The sequence below is a fragment of the Papaver somniferum genome, chromosome 2, assembly GCF_003573695.1.
Source record: "Papaver somniferum cultivar HN1 chromosome 2, ASM357369v1, whole genome shotgun sequence".
Taxonomy (NCBI): Eukaryota; Viridiplantae; Streptophyta; class Magnoliopsida; order Ranunculales; family Papaveraceae; genus Papaver; species Papaver somniferum.
In genome coordinates, this window is record NC_039359.1 from 217,138,242 (window position 1) to 217,154,091 (window position 15,850).

At 36.9% G+C, this 15,850-nt stretch overlaps 1 protein-coding gene and 1 long non-coding RNA gene across 14 annotated transcripts; one reads left to right on the forward strand and one right to left on the reverse strand.

The window, feature by feature from the left end:
- The first annotated feature begins 1,417 nt into the window (after positions 1 to 1,417).
- Positions 1,418 to 6,580, forward strand: LOC113350536 (casein kinase 1-like protein 2). Its single transcript, XM_026594687.1, has 14 exons — positions 1,418 to 1,950; positions 2,057 to 2,097; positions 3,080 to 3,149; positions 3,247 to 3,395; positions 3,476 to 3,571; positions 3,666 to 3,736; positions 3,990 to 4,051; positions 4,204 to 4,267; positions 4,353 to 4,437; positions 4,524 to 4,650; positions 4,751 to 4,833; positions 4,922 to 4,985; positions 5,201 to 5,349; positions 5,807 to 6,580. The coding sequence occupies exons 1-14, from the start codon at positions 1,875 to 1,877 to the stop codon at positions 6,107 to 6,109; spliced, it is 1,440 nt and encodes a 479-aa protein (XP_026450472.1). The 5' UTR covers positions 1,418 to 1,874; the 3' UTR covers positions 6,110 to 6,580.
- Positions 6,581 to 10,963: 4,383 nt separating this feature from the next.
- On the reverse strand, positions 10,964 to 15,197 carry LOC113350537. 13 transcript variants are annotated; one of them, XR_003360920.1, is made up of 9 exons: positions 14,864 to 15,197; positions 13,802 to 14,046; positions 13,605 to 13,723; positions 13,434 to 13,512; positions 13,055 to 13,344; positions 12,733 to 12,821; positions 11,661 to 12,418; positions 11,453 to 11,542; positions 10,964 to 11,326 (listed from the first exon to the last, which is right to left on the reverse strand). It is a non-coding gene; the product is annotated as an uncharacterized LOC113350537 (long non-coding RNA). The 13 variants fall into 13 exon arrangements; XR_003360917.1 differs by having other exon boundaries at positions 10,972 to 11,740; positions 11,980 to 12,058; positions 12,210 to 12,418; XR_003360918.1 differs by having other exon boundaries at positions 10,972 to 11,740; positions 11,980 to 12,101; positions 12,210 to 12,418.
- Positions 15,198 to 15,850: the final 653 nt, after the last annotated feature.

The window sequence follows — 15,850 nt, forward strand, 5'->3', positions numbered from 1 at the left end:
AGATTTGAGTTTTATTTAAATCTAATTTAATATAATAATTTTATAGTCAAATTTGTGCATTTAATCAAGGTATTTGGTTTTGTTTAGTCGAATTTCCTTATGGTTCCTTTGATTTTTTTTTTGTAATTTATGAAATTAGAGAAAGACTAAAAAAGAACTTAAATTATTTTTATCATAATGAATTACAATCGGATATTACCGGATAACCGACATTATTATAGGAACGGATAACGAAAATATTTTTGAATATCCATCGGATATTATCGGATATCCGGTAATCTTATCGGTAACGGATATGGTAGAGGCCATATCCATTTTGATAGCTACCGTTGACAGGCCTAACCATGTGATCATACCAAGTGAATTAATGTAAAAGTGCAATTACTTAATTATAACTATAACGATAATTATAATGCAAAAAGTAAGTAATGGCATGATACACAAGAATTTGTTAACAAGGAAAACTGCTTAGCCGAAAATTCAGACCTAGTCCAGTTTTGAATATTCTTAGAATTAACACCAAAGGACTAAATCTATTTCAGTAGCCAACTCAATTATCAATCTCCCGAATCAATCTTTAGATCAGATATAAAATATAATAAAGGATCTTTGTTTATTCAATGTAAACTTCTTTGGTAAAAGATCAAGCCAAGACATAAATTATCGAAATAATATATCTCAGTAAACAATCTCTACCTAAGCAATTCTACGAGAAGAAGCAACTACACACTTTGTTCAATCTTTACAAAAAGTCTTAAATCTATCAAGATAAATTTCTTGTTTCGATCACAGAGAAACAAACGTGCAAGAAGAATCAAGAAGATTAAAAACCAGAAGAAAAAAAGTCTTCAATCTTCAATCTTAAAAGTAACTGCAAAAACAACATGATTCGTACTAATGATCAACAGACACGGAACCGAGTATGTTAATGTTGATTGATCAAAAGTTTTATCTAAAGATCATGAATTACTAGATTTGTAATAGTCAATCCTCAAACATGGCCACTCCGACACGGAAACAGGCATCCCTTAGCTAAACAACAAGGAAACATAGTTTCCGCGCAATATTGGAAAACGGATACTGAAAAAGGAGTTTTAATAAAATAAAAACAGTAAAAAAGAGAAGTATTAGTGTAAAATAATGAAAATCAGAAACGAATATTAAGTATCCGTTGAACATTACATGGATACTCAGTTTCCGTAAAGTAGATAACTCCACGGAAACTCAGTTTTCGTGTGATTTCTCTACTCTACATTTAAGCTGCACGAAAGACGGATATCGTTACAAATAAACTGTACCGAAACGAAATGTCTCACCAGAGTGCTTGACCTTAGTACTAGGGTTGAAATATCCCTACACCATTTTTCAAAATATATATAAGAAAAAAAAACCTAAAAACAAAGAAAAACAGAAAATAATTAAAAAGAAAGTCGAAAAGAAAAGAAAGAAAAGCATAATTTATCTTCTTCCCTTAGAAAATTCCCTCTTCGGCAAAAAATAATTTTTGGATCAAATATGCTTCTCCTTTTCATGTAAGAGCACAAGCAAAGAAACAGAAGCAACAGCAGAGATGATAACTTAAAACATCTCCCCTCCCCTCCTCTCCTCCCCCCTCAACCAAAACCCTAGATCTCCATTCTCGATTTCTCTGAGTCGTCTTCACCCTAATTTCAGATTCTCAAATTAACACTCTTCTTAGATTTCTTTTCTCAATTCGATGGGAATCAATCAAATTAGGTTATCAATTTCTGATAATCGTTGATTGAACTTCAATCTCTCTCTGCTTAAACTCAGCTCCTCCTGCTGCTGTTGTTGGTGGTGGTGATTAAATTTTAGGGTTAAACATTTGATTTTTTTGAGTTCTTTTTTTTTTGATGGAGCCTCGTGTGGGCAACAAATTCAGACTTGGTCGTAAGATCGGTAGCGGATCATTTGGAGAGATCTATTTGGGTAATTTCTTCATTTTATTTATATACTTAATTAGTTTTTGTTTTGATTTTTTTTTTCTTCTTCAAGTTTTGATTTTGATTGAGAAATGAGGTTTGATTGATTGTAGGTACTAATATTCAGACGAATGAAGAGGTTGCAATTAAGCTTGTAAGTTGTGAATTTTTTATTTTGTTTATTCATCACACTTTGATGCAAATTGCTTCCAACTTTCCATGTTTTTGTGGTTCGTTATGTCGCTTAGTTAATAAGATTATTGACTAAATTGAGTCTGGAAGTGATGTATTTTGTCGCGGCGAAAGGAATTGGTATCTGTTTCAGTGTTTGTGGACGACGAATTTTCTTCGTGCGACTTGTATTATTACTTTTAGGGGATATTAATGTTAGAAACAGTGAGGATGTAAGCAGTTAGACTTGGGGGGGATTGGTCTTGCGAGTGATACGTATTAGGTTTGACCAGACAATTAACAGTTGTTGGTGAGGAGAAACAAGGATTTGGTCAAGTAGATATGGGTATTGAAGTTCTGGTGAGCTGTGATTGTTATTCTGACATACTATAAAATGAGGATGATCATTTTGGCCACTAGCTTTGTTGGTACAATTGCTAAAGCATAACTTAAACTTGTTACTAATGAAAGAAGCATGTAAAGAAAGGAATTATAAAAGTGTTAAATGGTAAGTATATATACGGAGAGGTGATTTCAGTCAATTGGAGAAGTGGTTGATCTTCCAACTGACAAATGAGAACTCCTTCACTGGTCTTACTAGTACACACTATGAAGTGGCTTTTCTGTATCCACACTCCGTAAGGTTGTAGCGGAGCACTGTTTTATATACCCGAGGGCTTAGGAAATGATTTGGACTGTGTATCATATACGTCTCTTATTTTGATAGCGTATGCTTTAGGTTTAAAATCAGGTTATATGTTGTGTTACACATAGTATGCCTTGATTTATTCATTTTTTGGAATTGCACCTTTGTGTCATAGCATGTCATGAACCCATGTCATGATCATGCATGTTGCGTTTTAAGCTGAGAGCTTTAGATGAATTTGTTCATATCCGATGTCTTCATCAGCTATTTTACGTATGGAGATTACACGATATTTGACAGTGACTCTTCTCTTCAACAGGAAAATGTCAAGACAAAGCATCCCCAATTGCTTTACGAGTCAAAGTTATACAGACTCTTACAAGGAGGAAGTAATGAGACTTACTATCTCTTTCTTTTTCTACTTACTAATATTCTTTTTACTTTCAAGGTTATATTTATTATCTATGTTTGTTTCCACTTTGGCAGCTGGAATTCCAAACGTGAGATGGTTTGGTGTTGAAGGGGACTATAATGTTCTCGTGATGGATTTACTTGGACCTAGTCTTGAAGATTTATTCAACTTCTGCAGTAGGAAACTTTCTCTGAAGTCTGTTCTGATGCTTGCAGACCAGATGGTGGGTATTGAAAGTTCACTCATTGTATATTCTTAATCTTAATACCTTCTTTTTTCATATTTTTTTGTTGTGTGTGTCAGATCAATCGTGTTGAATTTGTACACGCCAAATCTTTTCTACATCGAGATATTAAGCCAGATAATTTCCTCATGGGGCTGGGAAGGCGTGCAAATCAGGTTTGTTTCTTTACTTTGTAGTACTTGTGTCTATTCCAGCGAATGCTCAGGGTAAGTTGTTTTGATGCATTGCATGCCTTTGCTTTCCATGTAGGTGTATGTTATTGATTTTGGTTTGGCTAAGAAGTACAGAGATACTTCAACGCACCAACACATTCCATATAGGTAAGCAGATATAAAAGTTTGATATTCCTGGCATTTGTACACGGTTCTAATAGCATTAAATGTATTTAATATTTGGTTTTATGGATTTAGAGCTTTTTTTCTTTGTACTTTAACTTATGAAACATGTTAGGAGGCTTGCTAATCATGCCTAAGATTACCAGCAGTCTTAACCAATAGCTGAAAACTTGTTCGGGCTTTCTATCTGAATTATCTATTTTATTGATTCTTCGTCACATGGTTTAAAACAATGCAGAGAAAACAAGAACTTGACAGGAACTGCTCGGTATGCAAGCATGAATACTCACCTCGGCATTGGTATGTTTTTTAATATTTTAATGTGCACTTTTTCCATGATTCTTCTATAAATTTCATTTGCAGCTCATTTCATTTCCATTATTAGGTACTTATTTGTTCACTTTTTTTGCTTATCATTTTGCCTATTTTTCAATCTTGTGTATCATGGATAGAACAAAGCCGGAGGGATGATTTGGAGTCTCTAGGATATGTTCTTATGTATTTCCTCAGAGGAAGGTAGAACGTCGCCACCTTGTTCACTAATTCTATTCTTGTCTGTTTTGCTTATTTATTTAGCTCTCTGGTCTCCTTTTCTTTGTAGTCTTCCCTGGCAAGGACTTAAAGCTGGAACTAAGAAACAGAAGTATGAGAAAATCAGTGAAAAGAAAGTTTCAACATCTATTGAGGTGATTTACGATTACTATAATGCGTACTTCATAAGTCTCGCTCATTATTATGGAAACATGACTATAAATTTGGACATCCTCGTCAGGCCTTGTGTCGGGGATATCCTACAGAGTTTGCATCGTACTTTCATTACTGCCGTTCACTGCGGTTTGATGATAAGCCAGATTATGCCTATCTGAAAAGAATATTTCGTGATCTTTTCATTCGTGAAGGTTTGATTCTCTCTCTACCTATTGTTGTGTGCTTTATCAATCGAATCTTTCTGAATGTGGTTTCTGTTTTTACTTATCTATTTTAAATCTAATTTCTCAGGCTTTCAGTTTGATTATGTGTTTGACTGGACCATTCTGAAGTATCAGCAATCACAAATTGCTACCCCTCCTTCCCGTGCTCTTGTAAGTGTTATAGAGTAATGAGTTTCTGATATTCTTTTAGTTCTTCTGGAGCTCTGTGTGTAATCCTTATTTGTTTTACTATTTTTAGGCTCCCCTGGCAGGCCCAAGCGCTGGAGTGCCTCCACCTGTTGCCAATGTGGAAAGACCGTTAGGTTGTTAACTACCCGCCTCTGGGTATTTTAGTTTTTCATAAGTAGTTCTTAATTGGCACTCCTGCTTTTGTTTCACTATGGGTTTATTTGTTATACCTGTTATTTTTCTTTCTATCTTTTACGTTGTTTTCAATTTCTTGGTCATATTGGACTCATGTAATACGTCCTCTTGTTCACATATGCTAACATCGCGATTACTTGTTACTTTGAACCAGGCGGTGAAGAAGGAAGACAACCAGGTTGGTCTTCAACAGCTGCTCACGATGCTCGCAGGAGAGTCTCAGCCCAAGGTATAAACGCAGGAAGCCTGTCTAAGCAAAAAAGTCCAGTAGCTAACGATTCAGCTGTCACTAAAGATCCTATGGTGAGTTATGTTGGTTGAGCCATAGTATTATACGTATGTGTACGTTCTCACGCTTGACGAATGGTGCAACTTGTAAGGAGCTTTCTCTTTCTTCATGATAGTTTATTGGTAGCTGCTAGTCCCTTAGTAAGTATGTGTGCTGTCAGAGAAGGGCCGTAACCTTAAGAATATCTTTGAATCAGATTGATTATAGATGCAATCTTAAGAAGAAACCCCAGATCCTTCAACACACAGAACTATAGTAATTTATAGTAAACTTATGTGTCAGTCTCATGTGTAATTGACTGAACCAGGAATGTTATTGCATTCGAGTGATTTGTTAACGCTTGATTGAAATCATAGCTATTCTTGTTTTGGGTTTAACTTACAAAGTTATGCGAATATGCTGTAGAATGCCTATATTGTGCAAGATTGATTTCGTAGGAGCTGACTGTATAAATTGCTTGGAACTATTCAGTTATCTGGCTCAACTTTTTTGGGAAGATCTGGTGGTTCATCAAGGCGTGTTGCTGTTTCTAACAACCGGGATGCAGTTGTTGGTAGTGAATCTGACCCATCTCGTCCTCGAACCACCGAAGGAAGCTCAGGAGCACTACGCAAGGCTTTAGGTACACCTCAACAGAGAGCTTTGAATGTTCTGTCGTCAGATTCCAAGAGGACATCTTCTGGTAGGATCTTATCTAACTCCAAGACTTATGAGTCTACTCTGAAAGGCATGGAGTCTCTGAATTTCGATAATGATGAGAGGTTGCAGTATTAACTGAGCACTTCGCCATCTCTCTCTCTCACTTTCTCCTCTCAATCCGTCTCTTCCCTGTAAATCATAAACTGAGGTACTGCTATTACGGTTGGAGCACCGGTTGGGAATAAACCAGAGAAGAAAATTATAATCAAACTCCAAAAACGAAGAGAAAACCCGACTGAAGAACTTTTAGTATACATAGCATTTCCTTGGGTGTGTTTTTTCATTTATTTAGCTTCTCTTCATGCATCTGTCCCTCTGCTGCTAAGGGTTCCTTCTTAAGTTTTTTTTTCTTTTCCTGTCTTTCACCTCATTAGTAAATCTATGTTTGTATGGACACATTTCTAACACTTCTGGCAGCATCTAAATGTAGCAATTTGTACCGATTCTTTTGTGGGTTTGGAAGATAAACACTCTTTGAACACTGCAAGAAAAAGTGGATACGATAGTGTTGATTTCTATTATGATTCCCATTTTAGATTTTTTTTCCTTCTTTTTTCTGGTTGTTTACTTGCTTAGTCTAGGTCTTTCAGTAAATTGTATAGCTGCTAATAGGATTATATGATGATTTTCTTTCAGTTTTGTCTTGCGTTTTACCTCTATGATTGATTGTGAATTGGAAATGGCCTCAATCTACTGATGAGACGTTACAACTTGGCTACGGCCTACGGGTCTATGGGCTACCCAATAATTCAGTTATGCTACCTCAAAGATACTACTTGTTTCGTCTCATTAAAAACCTTTGTTGTTGACATCTAATTTTGAATTATCGTAGGTTTTCTGCCGAAGATTTTGTGAACATACTCCTTAATTTGATGCTGACAGCATTGCAGATCCCCAGTTACTGTCACTTCACACGTTCACGGTCTTTGACATCCTTCATTGTAGTTGCTCTTTGATTAGCTGAAGGGTCAGAATGTATGAATAGAGAGAATAGATGAACCCTGTTTCTGAGAACAAATCCAAGACAGTCCAAATTCTGGTACTTATTGCCTGCCTAAGACAAACGAGGGCTGGCCATTTCTGATTTCTGAACATGTTGCATGTTTAAGACCCTAGGGCAGGTATGGCCTATGCCCACGTACGCCCACCTGACCAAATTGCAGGCCCGGCATTGGCCTTATTCTACGTTTCCAAATGCTCGGTTGGGGACATTTTTTGTACTGATGGTATAAGCCAACGGCTTCCTTACCAAACCGGGTGCCGCCAACAAGATCTGGACTCACCCCCTATAAGACCATAAGCAATATGAAGAAGGGTGGTTGATACTTGGCGTTCTGTTGTGCGTGGTAATTTAAACACTAAACATCAGGAACCCCTCCCCCATTTAATGCCAATAAGACAATATCAAAGCATTACCCTTCGTAACCGTCAGATCCCCTTGTATTAATCATTTGCCAGTATTAATTATTTGCCATTAGATCTAGAAATATAGATTCCCGTCACAAAATTCACAGCCATTGGATCATTAGATTTCCATTTTTATCAAATATTAAATATTAAGGGAGTGGTATAAAGAATATTTATAAGGACCTAAAGGTAAATATGTTAAAAAATTGTATTTACGAAATTGTCATTTTTATGTATTTGGAAAACCCTTTGAATTATCTACGCAACGAGCACAAATAACAATATCAAATTTTTGTTTTTCAAATTTTTTTATGCTTCTCCAAATTTTCGTATGTTTTCCCTTAAAAATTTGACATGGTTTAAGAATGAATTGAAAGAATCTAGAAAGAAATTGATTGATTTAAAAGTACACAGACAAAGATCACTTTTGGACTCAGTAGGACCAAGACTGAATACTTGAGGTGAGACTTCAAAGATTCCAGGACGAATGGGGACGTTGTGCTAGATGGACAACTAGTACCTACGAAGGATTCCTTTCGATATATGGGATCGATGATCCAAAGCGATGGTGGAATTGAAGAGGACATTCGACATCAGACCCAAGCAAGATGGGCGAAATGGAGACTGGCATCAGGCGTCTTCCGTGACCATAAAGTTCCCCTAAAGTTGAAAGAAAAGTTCTACAAATCGGCGATTCGACCTGTGATGCTGTATGGAGCGGAATGTTGGGCGATTAAAAACTGAGACGTCAGAGAGCTGCATGCAATAGGGATACGTATGCTAAGGTGGTCATGCAGGAATATGAGGCACGACTGAATCAGGAATGAATATGTACGCAAGAAACTGGAGGTAGCACCAATCGAGGAGTTGCTCACCCAGTATCAGCTGCGCTGGTTTGGGCACCTCCGGTGAAGACCGCCTAATGCAACAGTTCGCAAAAGATGCATCATGCATGCTGAAGGTAGGATGAAACGTAGACGCCGACTGAAACTTACTTGGGACGAGATGGTGAAGTGAGACCTGAATTGGCGGAGTTTATCGGAGGAAGCAACGTTGGATAACAAAAGTGGAGAGTGGCGATCCACGTGGAAGAGGTAGGATTCCTATACTTGGAATGAGTTTTCCCCCTTTATCTACAACGTGTCCACTTGGAACAATTTTTCTCTGGTGCTCGTGCTTCGCTTGCCATCATTGGCCTGAGTTGCTAGTTCTACTTGAGACAGTTGTTGCTTGATGGACAATACGTGTTGGTGTATGACCGGTGTTTGATTCATGTTGAAAACGCCGGGAGTACCAAAATACACCACCAACTTTTTCTTAGGCAATCTGTATGGACAAACTCAATACAACTCCGAGAATAAAAACTCAATCAAGGAAAGTGCCTAGAGTTATATCTCTTTCTCTCTTGTTGTTAGAATGTTTACGGAATTGAATCCATGAACCTAACAACCAAGAAAGTTCTTGGACGGTACCAAAGACCAATGTCCAAGGATCAATCAAGTCTTATCCAACTAACAAGGTTGGACCTAGCTACTGTGATCGATCAACGCACAACCTGTGATATTTCAATTATAAAGATAAAAAATATAATGCGGAAAAAGAAATAACATAAACACCATAAAATTTGACGAGGAAACCGCAAAAGCAGAAAACTCCCGGGACCTATTCCATATTGAATACCAAACGGTATTAAGCCGCTACAGACACTAGTCTACTACCAATTAACCACAATCTGGAATATAGTTGAGCCCGAACTCAGTTTTCCACTGATTCAGGTACAGTCGCGCTCCTTACGCCTCTTGAATCCCAGTAGGATTCCACGCAATTGATTCCCTTAGACGGTCTCACACCAACTAAGATTTGCTTCATCTCAATTGAAGCCTTTAAACCAGATCCTCCTCCAATTGATTAAGCCTATTATTGATTTCCTTATTTACGATCTAAGCAGATGATCAGATCAAACGATAGATCCAGGTGATGGAAGTCGATAGCAACTTAGACAAAATTCTGGTTATACTCAAAATACAGACTTATGCAACCCGAGGTGCAGCCTAGATTATTATTCACCTCACAAGTATAAAACTTGCGAAATCAACAAAGTATGAGACGAAGAGACTTTGTTAATTATTATCTATCTTGATTGATGGAGCAAGACTCTACAAACAATGAAGATCAGGATACTCAAGTTATCAAGATAAAAGATAACTGGACCTGACTTCACGAATCCCAATGAAGTCTTTGTAGTCGCTAAAACCTAAAAGGGTTTCTGGAGAGGACGACTTTAGATACACCTAAGACACACCAAAAAGTAGTGTCAGGATTCAAAGATCCTAGTTGCCAAGAGTTCCCCTTACATAGACTTCAAAGCCTAGGTTGCTTCAGGTTTAAGCTAACATAGCTTTGGAACCAAGCAAACAATATTCAATGTTAGATGAAAGCTCTGAATCTTATTCACATATACACGATATACACTATGGTTAGGTAAAACCGTAACCTAACCGTGTATAAAGACTTTGTTCAACATGGTTATCCGAAACTAGTCTATTTGAACTTAAAAGCTTAACACTCATTTTAATGTCCACTAAGACATTAACATTGAGTCACAATCATGTGATCAAATGAGTCTAGTGTTAACTAGATAATTGATCAAATGCAAATTACTTCATAGAAATAATCTAATCGGAATTGAATCATAATCGACATAGTTTGTAAATGTACAAGTAGAATTACTTGAATCGTACGTGAATCGGCTGAGTCACAATACGCGGACCGGTTTGCAAACTTATATGCAACAACCGAGTTCCGGAGTCTACAAAACTTCTCAGTTCATAAACAGGTTTGCAAACTGATGCAATTACTGAGTTCCGGACTCTACAGAACTTTTCAGTTCACGTACCGATTTGCAAACTTTGAACCAACTCAAAGTTCTGTAGTCTACAAAACTTTTTAGGTCACATACCGGTTTGAAACTCAAGACCTTTGCCGGTTTCGGAGTTCACAAAACATTCAGCTTGCATACTGGTTTGGGTACTAAACTGATTCTAAAACATAAAACTGTTTTAGCTCGGATACCGGTTTGATCAATTTAACCCGGATCCCTTACCAAAGTTCTACAATGGTTTGTATACGAATATACATACCACTAGTGGAAAACAGCCGATTTAAGAGTCGGATAGTGTCGTTCTAGCGAGTTAAACGACACTTTCGGACTGCTGCTGAAAGTGCCGCAGATTTAGTGTCTTTTTCTGGAACGACACTATCTGGTTTCCCCTTAATTACGATGCTTTCAGAGCGTCGCTATGCACGACACCTGGATTAAGTCGTTGATTTGATTTATTTTAATATTAAAAATTAAGACAGATCTTATTGGCCGACTCCAATTAATCTGATTGGGCTGAAATAGTTCTGATTCAAATTCAGATTATATTAAAATGAAACTCAAATTGCACTGAAATTCAAATGACAATTCAAATTCAAATTCAATTGAAATTACTAAAATTCTCAAATTCAAGCAAAATTCAAATGAAAAATAACATTAAAATACTAAAATTCAAATTCCAAATAAAACCTGAATCATCTAATACCAAATGACAGCTCCATTACATTGAACTGTGCTCAGTCCAATTCATTAAGAAAAAAGGATTCAATTCCCTATTATTAAGGTTTCTTAAAGAGAACTGATGCAACAAGTCCTAAAAATTTCAACTACAATTTCAGTCATTAGGACCTTGGCACCAGCTTGCTTGAGAGAAGATCTTTTAGAAGCACAACCCTTTCCAACATTTCCTTATCCAGCAGCAACAACGATCTCACCATCAACCATGACATCAGCAACCCTCATGAGACCATCGGGAAGAGAGTGACAGCATCCATGAAGGTATCGAACTACATTCAGAAGAAGAGTAAAAAGTCAAGCCTTATATGCTAGGTTTACATGACTAGTGGATAATAATATACACGGAGGTGGTCTAATAGACCCATTATCAAGACAACAACAGCAACAACATTTACACAGTGACTTCATTCAGACGAACAAATAAACCATATATAGGCAGTGAAAACCGTAGGCATGATAAGTATGATAACTCGTAAAGAAGCTGCCTGTTACAGGGAAAATGGTAAAAATTAGTCAAACTGTATATTTGAAGTGAAGTGTATATTTTACTTAAGAATTTTCGTCAAGTTCAGTTTCCAAACAAAATTTTACTAGAGTTTTTACCTTTCTAGTTAGCATCTCCTACAACACAATTGTGAAACTGAAAATGTTCGCCTTGTGATCGTAAGGCTTTGCTCAATGACCTACATACATGTTGTGGTTGCGACGTAACCTCAGTTATCCAAATATTTAATGCCTATTTGCTAGGGTCTTAATCATAATTTGCACAGAAACCAACATGGATGATATAGATGAATGTCTAATTGTTAGAAATTTGAAAAACGGCAATGTAGTAACATAATTTCCTGTCTGGAAAGACTCGTAAGGTTATGAGTCTTATGACTACTGCAGGAAACTAGAAGAGAACACTAATAATGCTTACCTCAGGCCATCCCAAGTGACGTTCCACTCTCTGCAGTCATCACTTTAGATTCATCTTGCACCCTTGCAACTTAGACAAACTAAAACAAATAGACAAGTGAAAATCTGATGGATAAAAGTGACCTGCACAATCCAGTAACAGTAAGAGTACTTTCCACAAACTAAAACAAATAGACAAGTGAAAATCTGATGGATAAAAGGGTATCGCCTTAACAGAGCCAAGTGACATACTTATTCACAGTATGCAGGCTTTACTTCATGGTGATCAGAAGTCAGAACATGTAGACATGTTAGCATAAAATAGCAGAAAGGGCAGCCTCCAACTCGGAGGACATATGCACTTGATTTTGCGTGCCTACTCGAGGTCTTGTTTACTGAAGAATCTTGTGCACTCACACTGCAAGAGCTACTCCAAATTCTGCCGATAGGATGTCACTTAGCTGCAAAAGAGAAAAATAAATCAAAATGTGCTAGTCAGGTTACATAAGTGCATAAAAATTCGTTGATAAATATTCTTTCTTCCGGGAGAATGCTAATTGCTAAGTCACTGCTACCTATCTTTTCTCGTCATTAACATTACAAGCAATTCATCAAATTACAGTTCCATTTTGAATCTACCATGCATACATCTCTTGTCCAGTGGACAAAATCATGTCAAATGTGATGAAGAAGCTCAGTGAAGAATGTTGGGATGCATAATGAACATCCCATTCTCTTCACATAAGTTCAGTCAAAATACAAGTCATATACTCACATCTAAGTTTTGAAGTTCATAAAGACAACTGCAAACTGCAAAACAACAAACGAGAAACTTCCCAATGATGAATTGAGGGTGTGTATTCCCTGTGAAGAAGAAAGAAACCACAAGTTAAACTGCAACTCAAGCAAGAAACCCCAAATTGTACATGATAAACTTAATAAATCAAGTACTACAGAAAAATGCATGAGCCAAAGCGCAATTGCTCCATCTCATCATGCATGTCGTAAAGTATAGGGTTAACCAACTTACTGAATGGGAAGAAAGCATCACAGAGAATTTGAGCAGAGAAATTTAAATGAGTTGTAACCAAGTTAACCTTATTTATATGTTGGATGAAACCAAATGCAAGCTGCATTATCTCAATCCACCAAACACTAGAGGAAAAAGGCTGCATTGGAACAAATCAGTGATATAAGTCTACCATGATTCATAAACTTAAGAGACAAATGTCGGCACGTTTAGAGGCCCATGGTCAGAGTCGAAGGCGTTGGAGAACACTGATACATATACATATGGGATCACTAGGAGAGCAGGCAAAGACTGCTGTAAGCGTTTCAAAGCCATCTCCTCCAATGCAGCTATCATAAGATTCTGACGAAACTTCAACTAACAAACCAAATTTGTCAGTTACGGTCGATTCAATGACCAAGAGATCTGACAAAATCACAAGCTAGCACAAAGCAGTAAGTAACTACCTCTCGAGTTCGATTTTGAGAATTCAGCTCCTCGATGTTAACAAGAAATGCGCCGAACTGCTTGTAGAAAGACGTACTCCTGCAGTTCCATATATCCACAATTTAGTATAGTTGGAACTTTCAAAATTGTTAATAAAAATCACGATTAAGAACTGAATCCCATAATCAGACCTGGCTTGCCGGAAGAACTCCTTTACATCAGTTCGAGGAGTGCGCACTGGACATAATAAAAATCACGATTTTGAGAAATTCACCATACAATTGAGTAATAGCCCAAGTCTCAGTCCTTCCTGTGAAATGTTTAACCATGTAAGTTCTCGGTAAGTATCAAAACACAACTGTCTATAGTCGTAATCTACTAGTATTACCTTCTAAGACCTTGTCAAATTCTCTTTATCCTGATGTTATCTGAATGATTTCTTGCCTTTGTGCATGAAGTTGACTAGCACTAGTAAAACCCAAAGGAACCAGCTTCGTCGCTGCTTAATTTAATGATCTCACTAATTCCTTTGATTAGAAGTAATTCTTTCCGAGAAGAGTATGCAACAGCTTCAACCGTGCATAGACCAGCATCTTTAAGCTTCTTTACATCAACTGAGGCTACCCCAGCCGCCTTCAAAAATAACATAAACAAAACAAACCCCAAATTAGTGAACCCTAAGAAACCTTAATTTTTCAAGAAAATCCAAGAATTACTCAAAACCTAAATAATCAAAAGGATTTATTGAGAGATTTTAATGGAGTTAGCAAATCCCCTGTTAGTCGTGAGAGAGTTTGTCAAAATCTTTTAAAATCTCTGTTAGTGGTGAGAGATTTATAGGGAGTTTCTAAAACTACCTCAAAATCCCTTAAACTCTCTGTTAGTGGTGAGAGATTTGATTAGAATCTTTTAAACTCCCTGTTAGTCGTAAAACACTAGAGTCAGAGGGAGTTTATAATTTGGGGGAGTTTGAGGGAGTTTCATGATGTTTTTGTGCTTGGACAAAATCTCTCAAAAAACAAGAGATTTCTGGGGAGTTTGGGTTAAACCCCCCAAATTGCCTAGACTCTCTCACACTCCCTCTAAATCCCTAGAGATTTAAATACATTAAAATCTCTCAAACTCTCCCACGACTAACCCCCTGTTAGTTTTTCTTATAAATCTCCAAAATTGAAGAAAACCCTTTATTACGAATCAAATGAGGACCCTAATTAAGAATAAAAAAAATGAAATATTCATTCGCAACCTTAAAATCCCCAAACCCAAGCACAAAAATGACTCCACCCAATTGTCCAAAACATCAAGAAAATCCCCAAATTCGAAGGTTATAATCGAGAAACATACTAAAACCCAGCGTGCAAATGATAATTAACGATAAGAAAGACACAAAATTTGATGTAAAAGTATAGAAATCGATCTAGGGTTTCGAGAGCGAATTGAAGGATACTACCCGAAGTTGTTAAACCGAAAAAGGGGCCATGGAGAATCTCTTCTTCTCGGATGTTTTCTTCAACCATGTTCTTATTATGCTGCTGCTCCATCACTCCAAAATCAAAAACTCAAGCGAATCGAAGAACGTCTTCTTCTTAGACAAAGGAGAGTCTTTGTGAGTGAGATAAGCGTATTTCTAAATGATGGGTTTTGATCTATGAAATAAGAGTTCAGGGAAGATAGCTTCTGAATTTTTGGTAGATTTCGTTTGACTTCAACAGAATTAGGTTTAGCAGGAGAGCAGAGAGAGAAAGAAGAAATAAAACAGGAGAGAAAGTGAAAGGAAAAAGGAAAGTGATAAGGTTTTTCACTTCTAGTCTAGTGTATTAGGTATGAGAAGATTGAATTTCGTATCCAGCCGCCCATAAATAAAAAGAGTAAATCCTAGCCATATACTCAATTACACCTATTATAGAAACTATACTGCTGATAGTGTCGTTGCATAAGTGAACTAAAGTCTTGACACAACGACATCTTGACTTTAGTTAGCAAAAACGCAGGAAGTCGTTGTCTAAGTCAACCAAAGTCAATACACAACGACAATCTGACTTTAGTTAACGACACTTTCTGAATGCTATTAAATCGCGAAATTTGGTTTGTGCTTTCATTATGTCCCAGATAGCCCTTTTTCCACTAGTGTACCTATCCGGATCACGAAACAAACTGATTTTTCCTTGATGTACATATGAGTATGCATATCACACAAATCTGATAGTCGATATATAACTACTCAGCTACGTGTACGAATACATGTAATACAGCTTCAGACGTATAACAGTTTTCTCAGTTTGTAAGACTGATAACACTGTCTTGTATTCCGATTATACTAGTTCTGTATTTCTCTAAATGCATTCGAAACATTCCTGAATAACATCAATGACACATATCATTGTTCCAGGCTATTTTCGAATGATAAACTTGAATCATGATTTGGTTCCGAACAATA

Bases quoted from the DNA above. Each gene is read 5' to 3' on its own strand.
- LOC113350536 (XM_026594687.1), top strand. From the start codon at position 1,875: ATGGAGCCTCGTGTGGGCAACAAATTCAGACTTGGTCGTAAGATCGGT. The intron at 3,572-3,665 runs GTTTGTTTCTTT...CTTTCCATGTAG, and splicing joins TGGGAAGGCGTGCAAATCAG to GTGTATGTTATTGATTTTGG. The intron at 4,268-4,352 runs GTAGAACGTCGC...TTTTCTTTGTAG, and splicing joins ATGTATTTCCTCAGAGGAAG to TCTTCCCTGGCAAGGACTTA.